Source organism: Drosophila novamexicana, unplaced genomic scaffold, assembly GCF_003285875.2.
Source record: "Drosophila novamexicana strain 15010-1031.04,08,12 unplaced genomic scaffold, DnovRS2.1 tig00000108-arrow-pilon, whole genome shotgun sequence".
In the NCBI taxonomy this organism is placed as follows: domain Eukaryota; kingdom Metazoa; phylum Arthropoda; class Insecta; order Diptera; family Drosophilidae; genus Drosophila; species Drosophila novamexicana.
This window is the reverse complement of record NW_020824772.1, coordinates 5844458-5860485: the sequence shown is the minus strand read 5'-3', so window position 1 is coordinate 5860485 and position 16028 is coordinate 5844458. Positions and strand designations below refer to the sequence as shown.

At 40.7% G+C, this 16028-nt stretch overlaps 6 protein-coding genes across 12 annotated transcripts in view; 3 read left to right on the top strand and 3 right to left on the bottom strand.

Annotated features, from left to right (window-relative positions):
- Window positions 1-63: 63 nt before the first annotated feature.
- LOC115771906 (transmembrane protein 26) lies at window positions 64-2829 on the bottom strand. The gene is made up of 8 exons (XM_030717796.1): window positions 2549-2829; window positions 1536-2111; window positions 1424-1470; window positions 1250-1354; window positions 994-1192; window positions 859-927; window positions 608-799; window positions 64-552 (listed from the first exon to the last, which is right to left on the bottom strand). The coding sequence occupies exons 1-8, from the start codon at window positions 2740-2742 to the stop codon at window positions 360-362; spliced, it is 1575 nt and encodes a 524-aa protein (XP_030573656.1). The 5' UTR covers window positions 2743-2829; the 3' UTR covers window positions 64-359.
- A 1079-nt stretch (window positions 2830-3908) lies between these two features.
- On the top strand, window positions 3909-4870 carry LOC115771771 (ribosomal RNA processing protein 36 homolog). The gene is made up of 4 exons (XM_030717626.1): window positions 3909-3926; window positions 3986-4057; window positions 4116-4653; window positions 4708-4870. The coding sequence occupies exons 2-4, from the start codon at window positions 3992-3994 to the stop codon at window positions 4836-4838; spliced, it is 735 nt and encodes a 244-aa protein (XP_030573486.1). The 5' UTR covers window positions 3909-3926; window positions 3986-3991; the 3' UTR covers window positions 4839-4870.
- Window positions 4840-5689, bottom strand: LOC115771772 (39S ribosomal protein L11, mitochondrial). Its single transcript, XM_030717627.1, has 3 exons — window positions 5467-5689; window positions 5121-5405; window positions 4840-5068 (listed from the first exon to the last, which is right to left on the bottom strand). Exons 1-3 carry the CDS (start codon window positions 5599-5601, stop codon window positions 4898-4900), a joined length of 591 nt encoding a protein of 196 aa, XP_030573487.1. The 5' UTR covers window positions 5602-5689; the 3' UTR covers window positions 4840-4897.
- Window positions 5690-5959: 270 nt separating this feature from the next.
- On the top strand, window positions 5960-7959 carry LOC115771780 (WD40 repeat-containing protein SMU1). Its single transcript, XM_030717640.1, has 5 exons — window positions 5960-6140; window positions 6197-6263; window positions 6316-6574; window positions 6628-7706; window positions 7764-7959. The coding sequence occupies exons 1-5, from the start codon at window positions 6115-6117 to the stop codon at window positions 7860-7862; spliced, it is 1530 nt and encodes a 509-aa protein (XP_030573500.1). The 5' UTR covers window positions 5960-6114; the 3' UTR covers window positions 7863-7959.
- Window positions 7960-8133: 174 nt separating this feature from the next.
- LOC115771781 lies at window positions 8134-8704 on the top strand. Of its 2 annotated transcripts, none has more exons than XM_030717642.1 (2): window positions 8134-8323; window positions 8403-8704. In XM_030717642.1, exons 1-2 carry the CDS (start codon window positions 8194-8196, stop codon window positions 8600-8602), a joined length of 330 nt encoding a protein of 109 aa, XP_030573502.1. In that variant the 5' UTR covers window positions 8134-8193; the 3' UTR covers window positions 8603-8704. The 2 variants fall into 2 exon arrangements, with proteins under 2 accessions (XP_030573502.1, XP_030573501.1); XM_030717641.1 differs by having other exon boundaries at window positions 8388-8704.
- Window positions 8705-10757: 2053 nt separating this feature from the next.
- LOC115771944 (cubilin) overlaps window positions 10758-16028 on the bottom strand; it is a 49592-nt gene continuing 44321 nt past the window's right edge. For 3 of the 6 annotated variants that reach the window (XM_030717843.1, XM_030717845.1, XM_030717844.1), the window contains 8 exons: window positions 15539-15665; window positions 15349-15450; window positions 14849-15277; window positions 14388-14791; window positions 14154-14323; window positions 13863-14040; window positions 11867-12046; window positions 10758-11693 (listed from right to left, as the gene is read on the bottom strand). In XM_030717843.1, the coding sequence (XP_030573703.1) occupies window positions 11383-11693; window positions 11867-12046; window positions 13863-14040; window positions 14154-14323; window positions 14388-14791; window positions 14849-15277; window positions 15349-15450; window positions 15539-15665 (1901 nt within the window). In that variant the 3' untranslated portion in view covers window positions 10758-11382. Of the gene's footprint in view, window positions 11694-11759; window positions 11798-11866; window positions 12047-13855; window positions 14041-14153; window positions 14324-14387; window positions 14792-14848; window positions 15278-15348; window positions 15451-15538; window positions 15666-16028 lie in introns of all 6 variants that reach the window. The other 3 variants (XR_004018999.1, XM_030717846.1, XR_004019000.1) reach the window with 3 other exon arrangements.

Genomic DNA, 16028 nt, shown 5'->3' with positions numbered 1-16028 from the left:
TTGATGCGCAGCTGAAAAGAGCGAACATAATAAAAAGCTAAGAGAGCGGACAATTCGATGCTGCCAACTTGTCTGAAAATTAAGACGCTATTTTATTAGCTTAAATTTGAGTATTTTTGTTTTTGTTTACGGTTTTTTCTTTTAGCAAATATATGCAAACATATGAAAATATATGTTTTTGACAAATTATTTAACCTCGCAATGGGTTATCTACCAAAAAACGCGACACATGGCTCTAATTCGACCAGTGTCGCAGCCAAATGTGCCTTTGGCTGTCATCAAAAAGATTGTTTCCCCAACGTTGCTTTTAACGGATTGAGCGTTAAAATCCCGTTAGTCCAAACGTTGCCTGACCCAACTCACGACGATGATGAGGACGAGTCCGAGCTGCTGGAGCTGGAGCTGGAGTCGCTGCTGTGCCCATGCTTGCGGCGTCGCGACTTCTTCTCATCTATAACCTCATAGCTGGGCAATGTGGAGTTGCTGGAGTCCGAGCTGCTGCTGGTGGAGCTGCTTGACTCCTCAATAACAGCCTCAATTTTTCTGGATTTTCTAAAAATAATATATGAAATGAAAAAGTATTTGAAAAGTGCTGCCTGTCACCTACTTTTTGTCAGCCTTTTCAGCATTTTTGGCTCGTTTCTGTTTTTTAATATTCATGGGATCGCAGTCGCTGGGCGAGCTGCTGCAGATGCGCTTTGACTTCTTGCCCTTTTTGTCCTTGCTACTAGCCTTGGTGGAGTACAGATTCTGTGAGCTGGCAGTGGAGTAGCCCGTATCCTTTCGCTTACGCTTTTTTCTGAGTAAAATGCAGTATACATCAGGTGATTTAAGGTGAGCTAAGATATTTTTACTCACTTGCCCTTTTTGTCGCGCTTCTTTTTGCTGTAGCTGGCTTCTGGTTCAACGCAGTCTCTATCCTTGGCTCTGGTTTGAGGAAAAGGAAAGCGAACACGGTTCAAGAAGGGATTTCCCCTATATTTGAGCACTCACTTCTTAATCTTCTTTTTGACCTCCCCGCCACGCTCATTGGATATCATATAGATGCTGTTCTGGTCCGCGTCGTGAACTCGCCGACGCGACTGATACTGACGCGCCTTGGCCATGCGACTCTCGCGTCGATTCTTCCAGAACTCCGCATTGACCACATACAGGCGGTATAATTGGAGTATAATGACCAAGGAGTTCTTGCCTGAAACATGTCAGTTGTAACCAATCGTTGCCAATTAATTTATCTCTGATAGCTCACATGTGAAAAACACGTTCATGTAGTTGATTATCTTGTATTGAAATATAATCAATAGACGAAATGTGAGAAACGGCGCATCCTGCAGAATGACGTTCAGCACTATGCCTGTGGAATAAGTTAATGCATATGCATGTATATCTAAATATTATATAATTATATATATTTATACTGTACCCCACACATCGATGCCACAGCAACAGTTCTGGCAGCAATCCGTCTGGCTGCAACAGATGGAATTTTAGTATCTGTTCGGTAGAGGATAGGATAGGATATATATTCGACTTACTCCTCCTTGTGATGGGAGCCACTGCCTCGTGGTCGCCTGCCTCTTGTGGCCGACAGCACAATGGTAAACTGCATGAGACTCCAGGACCAAATGCCCAATGTGAGGAAGACCAGAAATCCAATGCGTGCTATGGAATCATCTTTGTAGGAGTCAAAAAACTCAATGATATCTGCCGCCGTGCCAATGTAGACCAACAGCAGCTGGCTGAGCTGGTCGCGTGTCAGGTCTCCCTTGGGCAGCAGCCAGCGGCCCACAATCAGGATTAGCATGAGAAACTGTTCAATGAGCGTCGTCCAAGTGTCGGGGCTGATGACGGGCAAAGTGATCCCAGCATCATCAAGCAGATCAGCCACTGGCGCTATAGCGCTGCTGTTTGTGGTGGTGGTGGTATGGGTGGTGCTGGTGCTGGTGGTGGTGGTGGTGCCGGCGAGGCTGCTGTCATTGACGGCAATGCTGGCATTTGCATTGGCTAGCGAGGCATTCATCAGCAACAGGCGCCGCTCAATCTTATCCAGTTCGAGTAGCCAAATGGCCGGCACAATGCTGCTCAGATACAGAAAAACCGAGGGGCAGAACCTGAATGAAGATAGCACAGAAGGGCATCAGGAGAAATGGTGCAAAGGCAAATGTCCAAAACAAACAGAAACAGCAACAGTCAAAGTGATGCGCCCCGCGCCAAAAGGTAAACAACTAGCGAAAGACACTAACTAAGGACCTGGTGCGTTTGGCAATGACCGCCCACCTTCGTGAAATTCCATTAAAGTTTTTTACTACGACGGCGCGTGGGTTGTGGCCTGGAGGAGTGGTCTTCGTGGTCACTCACTATGAGCTGCTCGCGAGGGTGGTTGCTTGCCACGGGCACACACATTAAACACATGATTTCACTTTTAATTGAAAATCAAAGCCCCGAACATGACGTCAACCCCAGCCGATTATTGTTTACATTGCCTCAAGCAATACCACATATACGTGATGGCCCGAATATGCATAGCTGACAGGATTTGCTTACTTACCAGCGCCATTCCTGCGTCTTCTTGATCATGATGGTAAAGATGCCCTCGAGCAGCAGCAGCAGCAGTGGCCCACATAGCGTCCAATAGATGATATCCTTCTTGAACGTGGTCACCTGCCAAATGGCCAGCAGGCTGTGGGCGCTGAATATAATGCGCGTTAGAATGGCCTTAATCGTTGATATTATTTTGGCCATGATCACATCATCGATATAGTCCTTCCACCAGCGACTGTCAACTATGCAACCGTTAGTCGCAGCTACTAACAAGGCCAAGAGAGCCGCTCAACTTTCAAACGAACCGCACGCAGCGAGGCTCCAAACGCAACTAAATTGACGAACAGTAAAAATCGCAAGCCAAATGCTTTCATTAGATGTTTAAACGCTTTTTAAGAAATTAAGGACAACGCAGCAAATGGCGCGATACATAAACGCGAGTAATTGGTGAATGGACGTTGCTCGACTCCGTGGTCGCCCGCTGAAACCGAATACTTTGACATGGGAGCCAAGCAATGTGCTCAAACATAATGTCAGTTAAATTGCCAATACATAATATTTATTTATTCGATGCATATTATTGGGGTTATGCATTTAGGCAATTATTTATTTCTGAATTAAAAATGCCTGATCTCCTAGGTATTTTATATTTGGCATTTAATTTAAAACATTGATTCGGCTGCGATAACAATTGAAATCTTCTTATAATACATATTTGCAATTGCTAGCTGTGATCCCATTTGGGCCCCCTCTTGCTTAAGGTTCGGCCCTGTGAATGACTTTCGAAATGAATTTAAACGCAAGCGTGCCACGTACAACATACTCCTGATAGGATGGCCAAAAGTCACATGGCCGTTAAATGCTTTAGTCTTAGCTGTCTTTCAGCGGGTCGACGACTGACCCAGCCCACATTAGACTGGCTGACAAATGCAATGTAAACAAGCCGCGAGAGTAAGAGCCCCAAGCCTTGGCCATCTAAACTGTGGGCATGTGTAGCTAGATAGCCAACTTATGGTTTCCATTAAAACTACCCCCCAGGATTTTACTGATGTTTACGTTTATATGACGAGAGTTAGGTCAATGTTTTTGTGCACGTGAAGTAAATGAAGCATTTAATGAGAGAACGGCATGCGACCAACTGTTGACAGTTCATTTTGACTTCATTGATCTTAACACCTTTCATAAATCTACTCATTAATTACTTTCAAAAGTTGTAGTATGGCGCCATTCAATCCAATTGGAAGATTTGACATGCGTTGCGTTGCCACATCGCTAAACTAGCGTGTTAGCAAGAGAAAAGCATTGCCACATGTTAAGCATCAATTTATCGATAGTGTTGTTTAGTTATCACTTATCGATATAGCGCACGACTCGTCTCTATAAGCGTAACAACAACAAAACACGTGAATTTGATTTAAAATTGTAATTTTACCTGTATTGGCAGTTGATAATGGCATCTTCAAGCGAGTCCTCGGCAGCGTCAGACCACGAGGCGAGTAGCGAGGACGAGACACGGGTAAATTTATTGGTGGAATATGCCAAACTCACTTAATTCAATTTTCGCCCATCCGCAGGGTGTGATTCGCGAGGATCTAAAGAGCATGACCCTTGAAGAGATAATGCAGCTCAAGGAAGAACTGGGCGCAAAGGTCTACAAGGAGGCGGTGCTAGGCAACAAAAGAGTCAAAGAAAAACAGCCTAAAACAAAATTAGAGCTGAAACGCTTGAACAAGAATCGACCTAGGGAAATAAGTGCTAAGCGACAGGTGCCCTTTTTGGGCGCGGAGCTGCGTGTGGAGCGTAAAAAAGAGGACGTGCTCCGAGATCCACGTTTCGATGAAAGCTCGGGCACCTATAACATTGATACATTCAAGCAAAACTACAAATTCATCACGAAAATACGAGACAAAGAAGTAGTCCAGCTGCAGAAACAGCTGGACAATGTGCGGGATGACGACGAAAAACAAAAAATCAAACACACTATGCAAAGGCTCGTTAATAAAAACGTGGAGGACAAAAGGTGGCATATCAAGCAAAACTTGTTAAAGAGGGAGCGCCAAGAGATACAAAAAGCGTACGAAGAGGGTCGCCAGCCGCACTATTTGACCAAGAGTAAGTTAAGGACACATTAGAATTGACCCCAGGTGTTTAATATTTACATTGCAGAGGAAAGGCGTGCCAGAGAATTGGTCGCTCAATTCGAGCATTTGAAAGATAGTGGAAAACTGAACAAACATCTGGAAAAACGACGCAAAAAGAACGCCGCAAAGGATCGCAAGAGAATCAGCATAGAATAGATTTCTTAGTTATAAATGTATATTATTAACAATTTAAAAATGTTTTTCATATAGTATATTTAGCCCGTTCGCAACATCTTAGCCTCGCGTTTTTCCTGCAGCTCGCGTCGCTGGTCCTCGACAATAACTTTGCGCTCCTCCAGAAATTGGGCATATTCCGTGGGATCCAGATCACGCACCACTTTAATGCCGCATGTCCGTGCAATGCTTATGAGCATTTCACACATTTGCTAATGAAGTAAAAATTTGTAAAAAGGATTTAAATATGTAGCTTTAACTTACCTGCATGGTAAGCAGCGCATTAGGCGGATCTTGTATCTTGATTGCCGCAATTTCATACAAATGCTTTAGGGTAATCATGCCGGCCACCTCATGACCAGGTGTCATTGTTCCCCGCTGGATGCCCGCTGCTTGCTTAAGAAAAAATGTTGCAGGTGGATGATGTATGACCAAGTCGTAGCTGCGATCGCTGTTCATTGAGATCCGGCATGGCAGGGGTACGCCCTCCTTCATTTCCGCTGTTTTTGCATTAAAGTCTTTACAAAAGGCGGCTATATTAATGGCACGCTGTCAAAATACTTTTTTTATTCACATGTTAAGCATAGCGAAATAGCAATTTTTAACCCACCTGGCCTAACATGGGACCCAGCGGTGGGCCCGCTGCTGCCATGCCGGCAGGTATATTTGTTCTTAGTTTCGTCGTATGCGTCACTCGCTCCACTGTCTTCTTCAGCGATTTTAATTTACCCGCCGCTTTTGACATTTTAATTGATTTAGTTCGGTCTCAATTTTAGCGTTTGGTTGTTATGCAAAGAGATCCAATGCGATTAGGAGGAGGAAGAAAAAACAGCTGTTGGCGGCTTACTGATGAGTTATCGGATGCCAATGCAATATATCGATATTAGAATAAGTAAATAACATTTTTATCAAATGTTATAGAGCAATTTTAAAATCTTTTAACATTCTATTATAATCGAATTTCTTATATATCAACTCAAGCCTTTTCGAAAGTATTATTTAACGAAGACATCAACTTCATTTTGTTTACATAAAACAGTCTCTCTGTCTTTATATTCTTTCGAAAATTGTAGCAGCTGCTGTTAATAACAGGTAAACAAACTGTAATAAATGCGGACAGACAAATGAACCAAAGGAAAGATATGAAGAACAACTGGCTCAGATGAACTTGTTCCAAACGATTTGATGCAAAAAAGACGCGTTTTTTATTAAGAATCTAGAAAATATAAAACCACATTATAGCGATTAAATATTAATCATGTCAATCGAAATAGAATCAGCAGAGTAAGTATAAATAATCCCGCATTATATAATCTGATTGTTGAACACACCTCTTTCAGCGTTATTCGTCTAATCCAACAATATCTGAAGGAATCAAATCTGCTTAAAACGCTACAAACCTTACAAGTAAGATTGAAGCTCCCAAATTAAACATAAATAATAATTTGCTGCCTTCCAGGAGGAAACTGGCGTCTCGCTTAACACAGTGGACAGCGTCGACGGCTTTGTGCAGGACATATCGAATGGACACTGGGACACAGTACTCAAAGTAACTCAATCGTTAAAGCTGCCCGACAAAAAGCTTCTCAATCTGTATGAGCAAATTGTCTTGGAATTAATAGAGCTGCGGGAATTGGGTGCCGCCCGTTCTCTACTCCGTCAAACGGACCCGATGAGCATGTTGAAACAGCACGAGCCCGAGCGGTACATACATCTAGGTGGGTATCTAACCTTCTCTAAAGAAACCCTATTTACGCGGTTTATCCCTCAGAGAACATGTTGCAGCGTGCGTACTTCGATCCCCGTGAGGCCTATGCGGAGGGCAGCAGCAAGGAGAAACGGCGCACGGCCATTGCCCAGGAGTTGAGTGGAGAGGTGCACGTGGTGCCCTCGTCAAGGCTGTTGGCGTTGCTTGGCCAGGCTCTTAAATGGCAACAACACCAAGGTCTTCTTCCGCCCGGCACCACCATCGATTTGTTCCGCGGCAAAGCAGCCATGAAAGACCAAGAGGAGGAAATGTATCCAACGCAGCTGTTCCGTCAAATCAAATTCGGCGAAAAGTCACATGTAGAGTGCGCACAGTTCTCACCAGATGGACAGTATCTGATAACAGGCAGTGTGGATGGCTTTTTAGAAGTTTGGAATTTTACCACGGGCAAAGTACGTAAAGATTTGAAATACCAGGCGCAGGACCAGTTCATGATGATGGAGCAAGCCGTGCTGGCATTAACCTTTTCGCGTGACTCTGAGATGGTTGCGTCTGGCGCTCAGGATGGCCAGATAAAGGTATGGCGCATCATCACCGGGCAATGTCTGCGTAAGTTCGAAAAAGCGCACACCAAAGGCATCACCTGTCTGCAGTTCTCCCGCGATAACAGCCAAGTACTCAGTGCCTCCTTTGACTACACTGTGCGGCTGCATGGTCTGAAGTCGGGTAAAATGCTTAAGGAGTTTAAGGGTCACACCTCATTTGTCAACGAGACAACGTTTACACCTGATGGCCACAGTGTCCTAAGTGCATCCTCTGACGGCACCGTCAAGGTCTGGTCACTTAAGACCACTGAATGCGTAGCTACGTATAAACCATTAGGCAATGAGCTGGCCGTCAACACTGTGCTTATATTGCCCAAGAATCCGGAACACTTCATAGTCTGCAATAGATCTAACACGGTTGTCATTATGAACATGCAGGGGCAAATTGTACGTTCATTCTCATCGGGTAAGCGCGAGGGCGGTGCCTTTATCTCAGCAACCCTTTCGCCCCGAGGCGAATTCATTTACTGCGCTGGCGAAGATCAAGTGCTATATTGTTTCTCGGTCTCCTCGGGCAAGCTGGAGCGTACCTTAAATGTAAGTATTGTCGTGAGTTTATCTGTAATCAGTCTCAAGCATTTGCTCTGTTTTCAGGTACACGAAAAAGACGTCATTGGCCTAACACATCATCCACATCAGAATCTTCTGGCCAGTTATAGTGAAGACGGCCTGCTAAAGTTATGGAAGCCCTAATTTACATAAGCGTTCATCCACTCGTCATATACTAAGTTTTATTTAGTAGCAATAGAGTTTACCTATCAAAATATATATATCTAATTGAACTGCCCTTTAATACTATCCAAGTGTTTGAGTAGACGATTTGGATTTTCTCATGCCCTGTATCAATATTGTCAATCATGTCTCTATCAAACAAATTGACTTTAATTAAGAATTATGCAAAGCCACAACGAGAACGCCTGCGGTAATCCGCAGTCTTCGTTTCAATTGGCGTCTGCGGTTGATTTAGTCAAGCAGCTGCACTGAAACGCTCCACTTGTGCCTCGTTCAGCCACATTCCATAAGCATGAAAAGCGACGAAATTATTGAGAAAATTCGCAATAAGCTCAAGGAGTCGGATCCCGAAAAGCGTACTGTGGTCAACACATTTCAGTTTAATTTTACGGATACCGATGGCAAACTAATTAAGAGCATGGGTGAGTTACTGCCATTGCAGTCTTATGGCCTCTCACAGTAGTCTGTCTGACCATCTCACTGTAGTTTTTGATTTCAAAGCTCTGGACATTTATGAGGGCAAAGCACCTGATGCCGACGGACGGGTCACAATAGCCGATGAGGACTTTTATTTGGTCGGTACTAAGCAAAAGAGTTTTGAGCAAATATTGGAACAGGACAAGGCTTCGGTCGACGGCGATGCGGAGGCCATCAACAAAATGTTGTCAAAATTTCGTTTGAATTCGCAAACTAAAAACTGAAACATTTAATTATGCATTTTTCTGCAAACCACTCTCTCTTGGTGCGGTCCACTTTGAAGTAATGTGGCATTTTAAGCTGTATTTAATTGCAAAAATAAAATATTCTCAAAATTTTTTATAAATTTTCACATATGATTTTTTATCATGTCATCTTTAAAGTTTCAAGATTTTGAAGAAAGCACTTAAAGTAACATCCCTCATTAAAAGCGATTTCCAGTGATGATATTTAAAATAGACATTTCATATAATGTGCTAGCGGGTATAATCCGGCCTTGCCCGTGGCACATATAAAGTTTAAAGGATGGTAAACAAAAACGTTTCGTTAAAACGTTTCTCGCGATTTTTCCACACTTGCGGGTGAAATTTCCCGAAACCCCGTCTTAGTGTGCACCTACATCACATAAGGTAACGACAGTGAAAATTTCAGCTGGGCTGTGCGTTGATCACCAATCAGTCAGTCAGTCAGTCAGTCAATCACTCAGTCAGTCAGTCAGTCAGGATATACTATAAATTGAATAATAATGACAGTTGGATTTGGTTTAGTATTCATTTATTTAATTACCTTTATTTATATTTAATGTTAACATGGAATTGTTTTTGTAGGTGTTTTTGTTCAATTTTAAAAGTTTGCGTTTTAATCAACTATCTTTTGCTAAAGCGCTGCGATCTATGCCAATGCATACGCTTGGGTTAAGATTTTTTTCATTTTGGTTTAGGCTTTACATATTTGTTTAGTATAACTTATCGTTCATTGGTTTGCCTTGCTTAAATATAGATTTAAATGTAAATTTAACACTTGCTTGTTTAATTTAACGTTGTGTGTTTTTTTAGTAAACGCTTAGAACTTTTCACGGGGATTTTGTCGTGTGTTTCTCGAACATTTTTATTAAATTTTTATATGTTTAGTAAATAGTTTTTTTTTTTAATTTTTCTTTGTTTTAATTGCTAGAACACAAATTCAATTTTTTAATTAACTAATTTAATTGGGGCTCATTTTAATGTCATACAACAACAAAATGTATACACTTAAACTAAATATTTATTCATTTTTTCATTGTTATTTTGCAATTATTTAAAAATAATTTAATATTTCTTATGAAATAGTTGATCTTTATGCATTTTGCAACAATTTAACAACGTTTTATTTCTTTAATGTATTGGATTTATTTATTTATGTTTTTATTAAACACCTACATATTTTTACTTTTAGTGATTTTTACGTTGAACTGTTTAATTTTTTCTCATTTATTTAAGCCTTTTCTTTTTTTAAAAAGTTCTTTATGCAAAATGTACGAGCGCTATGAAACCAATAATTTTTTTTTATTTCCTCGAATTTTCATTTATGTTTTATCATTTAAAAACCCTCATTTTAAAATCATATAAACTAAAATGTTTACCCTTAATATTCGTTTTCCATCGAAGAAAAGTATAGCATAAACTATATCGGAACTAAAGAAAAAATAATTATTATTTTTACTCAACGATTGGCAGAAATAGTTGCATTTTCTATTCAGTGTTTCTTATTAGAGTTAACTTTTGGATTTTAATTTACTGTAAAAGTGTTTATTATCGTTCTGTTTAGCGTGTACATTTTTATAAATTGTTTTGTTTTAATCTTTTGTTAATGTCGCTGCAACATTCCATTTAAATGTCTATAAAAATGTGCTTAAATAGACAAAAATCTTTGAATTTATCGACTTTGGAATTTGAAGCGCACGACACGAGTGACGCTTTTTAATTTGTTTGTATTAATAAGTTCATTTATTTATACAAATCCCTCAATTAAAGGATTTTACGTTTAACTTTTGCTGGAAGATACAGGTTTGATAGTCACTAATTCTTTTATTTATGCAATCTTCTTGTATGTATGTCTTATGTATTTTTTTATTTTTTTTATTATACTTGTTAAAAACTTCAATTTATAAACTTGTTAAACTTGAGCTTAATCGGTCTTGTGGCGAGAAATGTATAATTTTGTGTGTGTTTTGCATATTGTAAAAAAATGTGTAAATAAAAGTTATTCGCGCCTGTATAGATATATACTTTAGGTATTTACTTTATTGTTTTATGCCCTTTAATAAGTTGAATGTTTTTATTTTGCCTGCGTTCAAATTTATTTATTCATGTTTCTGTGTTGTGTGTTTGTGGGTTTCTTTCTTTTTTTTTTTTTTTTTTTTTTTGTTTTGTTGTATAATTAATTCAATTTATGCTTCACCTAAATATTACTCGTATCAAATATAAAAATCAACAACTTTTTTGCGGTCTCTTGTGGCTAAGAAAATGCTTTACATATTCGCCGCTTGGGTTTTCCATTCCTGAACCATCAATGTGCGTTTCGCAATTCTCTGTCCCCCCATAGTCGCTATGTGTATAATATAGTATGTATGTATATTTAAATGTAATTATTATTTGTTGTCTGTCTTCTTTGTTCATCGTTAATCGTTAATCGTTTATCGTTTATCGCTACTACAATGTTTACGCCCTACTGTACTTTTTACGTTTATTTGCGCCCTCTTTATAGCTTATTAAATTTATGTCTTAATCAATTCGCACTTTTGCATAATTTTTTGTCTTTTAGGTATTGTTAACTTTTAAATTTTTGTTCTTGTTGTTCAAGTTCTTTCTGCTATCTGTCGCAGTCAGTATGTATATAGACATTCAACTCCAACTTCACCCGAAGTTCGTACTCACTTATCTATGTACGTACCCCTTGACTGGGCACGTCCTAATCTAAAGCGCTCTATAGCTGAAACTATCGATAAAAATGCTTATAAACATAGTTAAACGTTTGCCATTTGGTTTACATGATCGATATTATCCTCGTCGAAATGCACATCGTTTATGAATATATCCGCCGCCAGCTGATCCTCGTCCAGCTCCAAATCGTCGTCGTCATCATCGTCCTCGTCGTTGGACATCAGGCCGTGTGACATGTCAATCCCGGCTATACATATATGCGGTGGCGGTGGCACGCTGGTGGGTGGCAGGGGCGCGGGTGGAATGATCAAGGTGCCGCTGTTAATGCCGTGTAAACTGCCCGCAATGCTCGCCCCTCCACTCTGCAAATGACGTCGACTGGAGCTAAGACCAGCTACCAAATATTAAGATGGTCATAGTATTAAAAATCGATCTATTTCAAAGCGTTTCTTATGATTACCTCGAAATTATAAAAGACAAAACGAAATCAAAGGAAACCTAAAATCATAATGGAAACATAAACTCAAGACAAAACATCTTGCGATCCTTTGACGCCTCTTCCCTTACCCGTTGCGCTCGTCTGCGAGTCATAGTGTGCATTCCGATGTAAACCCAATTGACGCGCATGATTTCTACGTTTTCTTCTGGAGTGACAGAGTGTGCATAGGAGACAGATTAGGGACGAGACGACGACTAGTGTTATTATAATTAGGACGTCGTGATCCTCCTCGGCCGCTTCCGTGATACCTAATTCAGGAATCGATACGTAAATAAACCAAAGTACAAAACAAATAAATAGCATTTGTTAATACAGTTAGCTGCAAAAATACTATACACATAGGCTTCCAAACTCTTTGATTATGATAAATGTAAATGATGCTAAGATAATGTATAAATGATTATCTAGCTAAGTAGTTGACAGATTATGTACTCAGTGGATGTGTTGGCATTGAAGTATTTGGTTTAATAGATATTATTAGCAGATGGTTTTTATTGGGATAACAGTTGAGAATGCAGCTCAGTTTATCATTTGGTATACTAATTTTTGGGTATTGGGGAAAGACAGTTAAGATCAGAACATAAAAAAGCCAGAGTTATAAAGAAATACTTCATCAGCATGCTTTGAAACTATTTCCGGAGTGCTACTGAAAACTGAAATATGCAACCAAAGAGAACAAATTTGTAGAGGGTATTTATATTTGATACTAATTAATGCAATATCTTTCTAAAACGATGCATTACTCAAACGTGGCATTTGTGGCAAGTTTTCAGTTTGAGAGTTGTGGTGGAGTGTGTGGGTCTCTTTTTTTGGTGGGTGGGTACTGTGCATGTCGTGATTGTGGGTGTGGGGGCGTTGTGGGCGTGTGCAGCGATTTGAGACAAGTTTATGCAGGACTCACGTGTTATATGTGACCAAAAGTATTATGCATTTTTTTTTAATCTTATACATTAGCATTTACTTGGCGTGTAATTTATGCTTGCAAAAATTATTACAAATTGTTTTTGTTTTTTTTTTTTTATTAAGTTATTGCAATAGTTTTCATCACTTTTCCATCCAATTTGAAATTTTTTGATTTTAGTTCGTTTTACTTAGATTTAGTTTTACGTTTTAGTTGTACGTATTCAAGACTAATGCCATAATTGCTAAAACAAATGTCTGTAGAAATGTGGGCAAATGCGTGGAGTTTGCGTCACCTGTGTAATTGTCACGGATTGTTTCAGGTATTTGTTTGAGATTATTTTAGGGAGTTTCAAATGTTAAGTAAAGTTTGTTAGTTTTCAGTTGGTTTAAGTGGAAAATCACATCGAGAAAGTATATTAAAGAAAGACAGAGAATAAAGAGAAATAGAGGAAGACAAGTGAGAAAGAGAGATAGTTTTAGTGTGGGCGTGGCTGTTGTTATTACTGAGAACGCTGTGATTTTGGTTTCGTACGATAAAGTATGCCATTTAACATGTTTGCTTTGTGTAGGTAGAACAATAATTATGCATAGCTTAGGGTGAGTTCTTGAATGGGTGAATCCTAAAAAACAATTGTAAATTGTATGTACAAAAATTCTGGCCATGAAAGTGAAACAAAACAAAAACAGAAATAAACACCATACAGAGCTGTTCAAAATTGTGGTGCTTAGAGTTTGTAGGCCTCAAATTGTTTGAGTTCGGAGTTAATTTCGTTTTTAATTTGGTTAGTATTAGTTTAAAGTTATTTTTGGTTAGTTTACACATTTAATTGATATAGTTTTTAGCAAGTGTTTCGTCGGGTTCAAGTTTTCGAGGCTGTTATAAACAAATGAAAAGCGTAATAAACAAAATATGCATCAATTGCATAGACTTTATGTATTATTATCGAACGACAAACCAAATGGAAATCATGGAATTTAAACTAAAGGATTACTCATACGATTTTCATGGTCGCTCAGTGGACGCACTGAAAACACAAACTCAACGATAAAACAATACATAAGTATGTAAATATATATAGAGTATAAACAAAAACATAGCACAAAGTATATCAAAAGGAAAATAAAAATTGAACTGAACCGTTCGACTCACTCACGACTCACAATGCAATTCGTCACTATCATCGCCGGGACCGCAGTTCTTGACGCCGTCGCAGCGCAGCTTGTCCGATATGCAATAGCCTGCCGCACACTGGAAGTGGTAGGTGGACTCGCAAAGCAGCCCAATGGATGGTGGTCCCGGGCCGGAGTCCTGTATCTCCGTCCATACAATGCGGAAGCCCTGAATAAATAAAGTGTTTGTTAATTTTGCATTTTATTCAGCTGGGCATTGCCAAATGGCAAGCCCCAAAAACCTCCACTTCCGCTGAATATCAATGCCAGCTCAATGCCCACCTGTGCACCGACGGTCTTGTCGCTGGTGGTGAAACTGATGCGTGCTGTTTGGCCAGTGGATATATAATGCCAGTGCTCAATGGGAGGCTTCTCACCGCACAGCTCCAGAGGCGGCTGATCCGAATCGACATTTACCCAGAGCCGCAGCACAGCAGCGGGACAGCCACGATCTGTGAATACACAGAGTTGAGAGTATACAGTTGTGGATGGTGATAGTGGTACTATTGTACTTACTCGCCGGATCGCCCTCGAGCCCAAACTGCTCAAAGTTGATGGACAACTTGTAGCCGGCGCGTGCGGTCATCACCCAGTTGCAGGCATTGGAGGCCATGCCACGACCTGGCGCCTTGTAGCCGGCTGGATAGTTCGGGGAGGTGATAATGCCCGAGTCCTCGTTGCTGAAGTTTCCGCCACAGTCGCCCGCATCGGATTTGGCCGACTCAAAGAAATATCGCGCCTTAAAGCCGCTGGCCACGCTCTCCTGATCCGTGTGCAACGTAATGCGTAAACCAACCGCACCTCGTGGACTCTCAACGGGTCCGGGTGCAGTTAAACCGCAATAGCGACCCAGCAAGCGATCGTTGTTATCCCGATACACCACATACATTTCCAGCCAATCCTCAAAGCAGGCACCGGAGCTGCAAGCGATCGAGACATTGATATCGGCTGATTCCTGCAGTTGGAGCTGCACTTACCCATAAGAGCCCGCAGTGGCGTTTCCATTGTTGTCGGCCTTGATCTTGAAGTGGTCGAATACAATGGTAACTTGCTCGTTGTGCTCGGCCAAGAACAAATAGGAACAGTTTGTGTCTGACGGATAGTTGGATGGATATCGCGGGCTGTTTAACTCGCCGCGTTTCTTCGAGCTGCTCACATACGTAAAGCTGCAGGTGCCGTCCGGTGCCGCCGTGCCGGGTATTTTATATTCCGTCTCGAATATGTACTTGCCCTTAAAGCCGCGCCCCTGCAGCTCACCCGAACTAAACACCATCGCCAGACGGGGCCCATCGCTGATGACGCGCTGCGTCTCATTGCCGCAAAGCTCATAATCGAACTTGTCGTACGCATCGGCCGTCTCTTGGCCCTTCAGATAGATCTTTAGATAGCCATCAGTACAGTTGGATCTAGAATGAAACAGACATGGACGTTAATTGCCTTTAGTTTGTCATACTGTGTTTAATTTGCGTTTGCGCACTCGCTCTTGTCCTTGTGCTCCACTTTGGGTATGTTGAAAGAGATAAACTCGAGACGCACACGCTCCAGATGCTGGGCATCTTGCATGCCATAGATGAAATATCTGCGAAGCATATGGATATGGAATATCGATATTATATTATTAATATCTGCAAAAGATTTATTTATTTATACATTTATTTTACACTCACCTACACACAGTTTTTGGTATATATGGATAGGGATAGTTGGGGGAGAGCACAAAACCAGTTGATTCCTTTTTCGATAAAATCTTTTGATCACATTCTGAGCCACGTATGTGAATGCCATCATTTTCACCTGATGGACGCAATAAATGTTGTGTGTTTATTGTTGCATTTTTAGATAATTAGTAAATATTTTCAGATAGCAGTTGCAGCAGATAACGTAGTTTTCAGAATTTCAGTTAGAGTTGCAATACATAGTAGAGGAAAAGGGGATACAGAGAGATAGAGAGAGAGAAGGATAGAGGGTTAAGTTGTAGATAAATTTGATTAGTGAGTGTCCAGTAAACCGAATGTTGATAAAATGCAACAAAAATTAACAAAAAGCCACTGAGTGGAAACGTGCATCAAACACATACACGGAGCCGTTAAATGTGTGCGTGGCGGCCATTTTGCTGAGCAATGCAACAAAATGGCCGCAGTTTTGGGCAATGGCAAC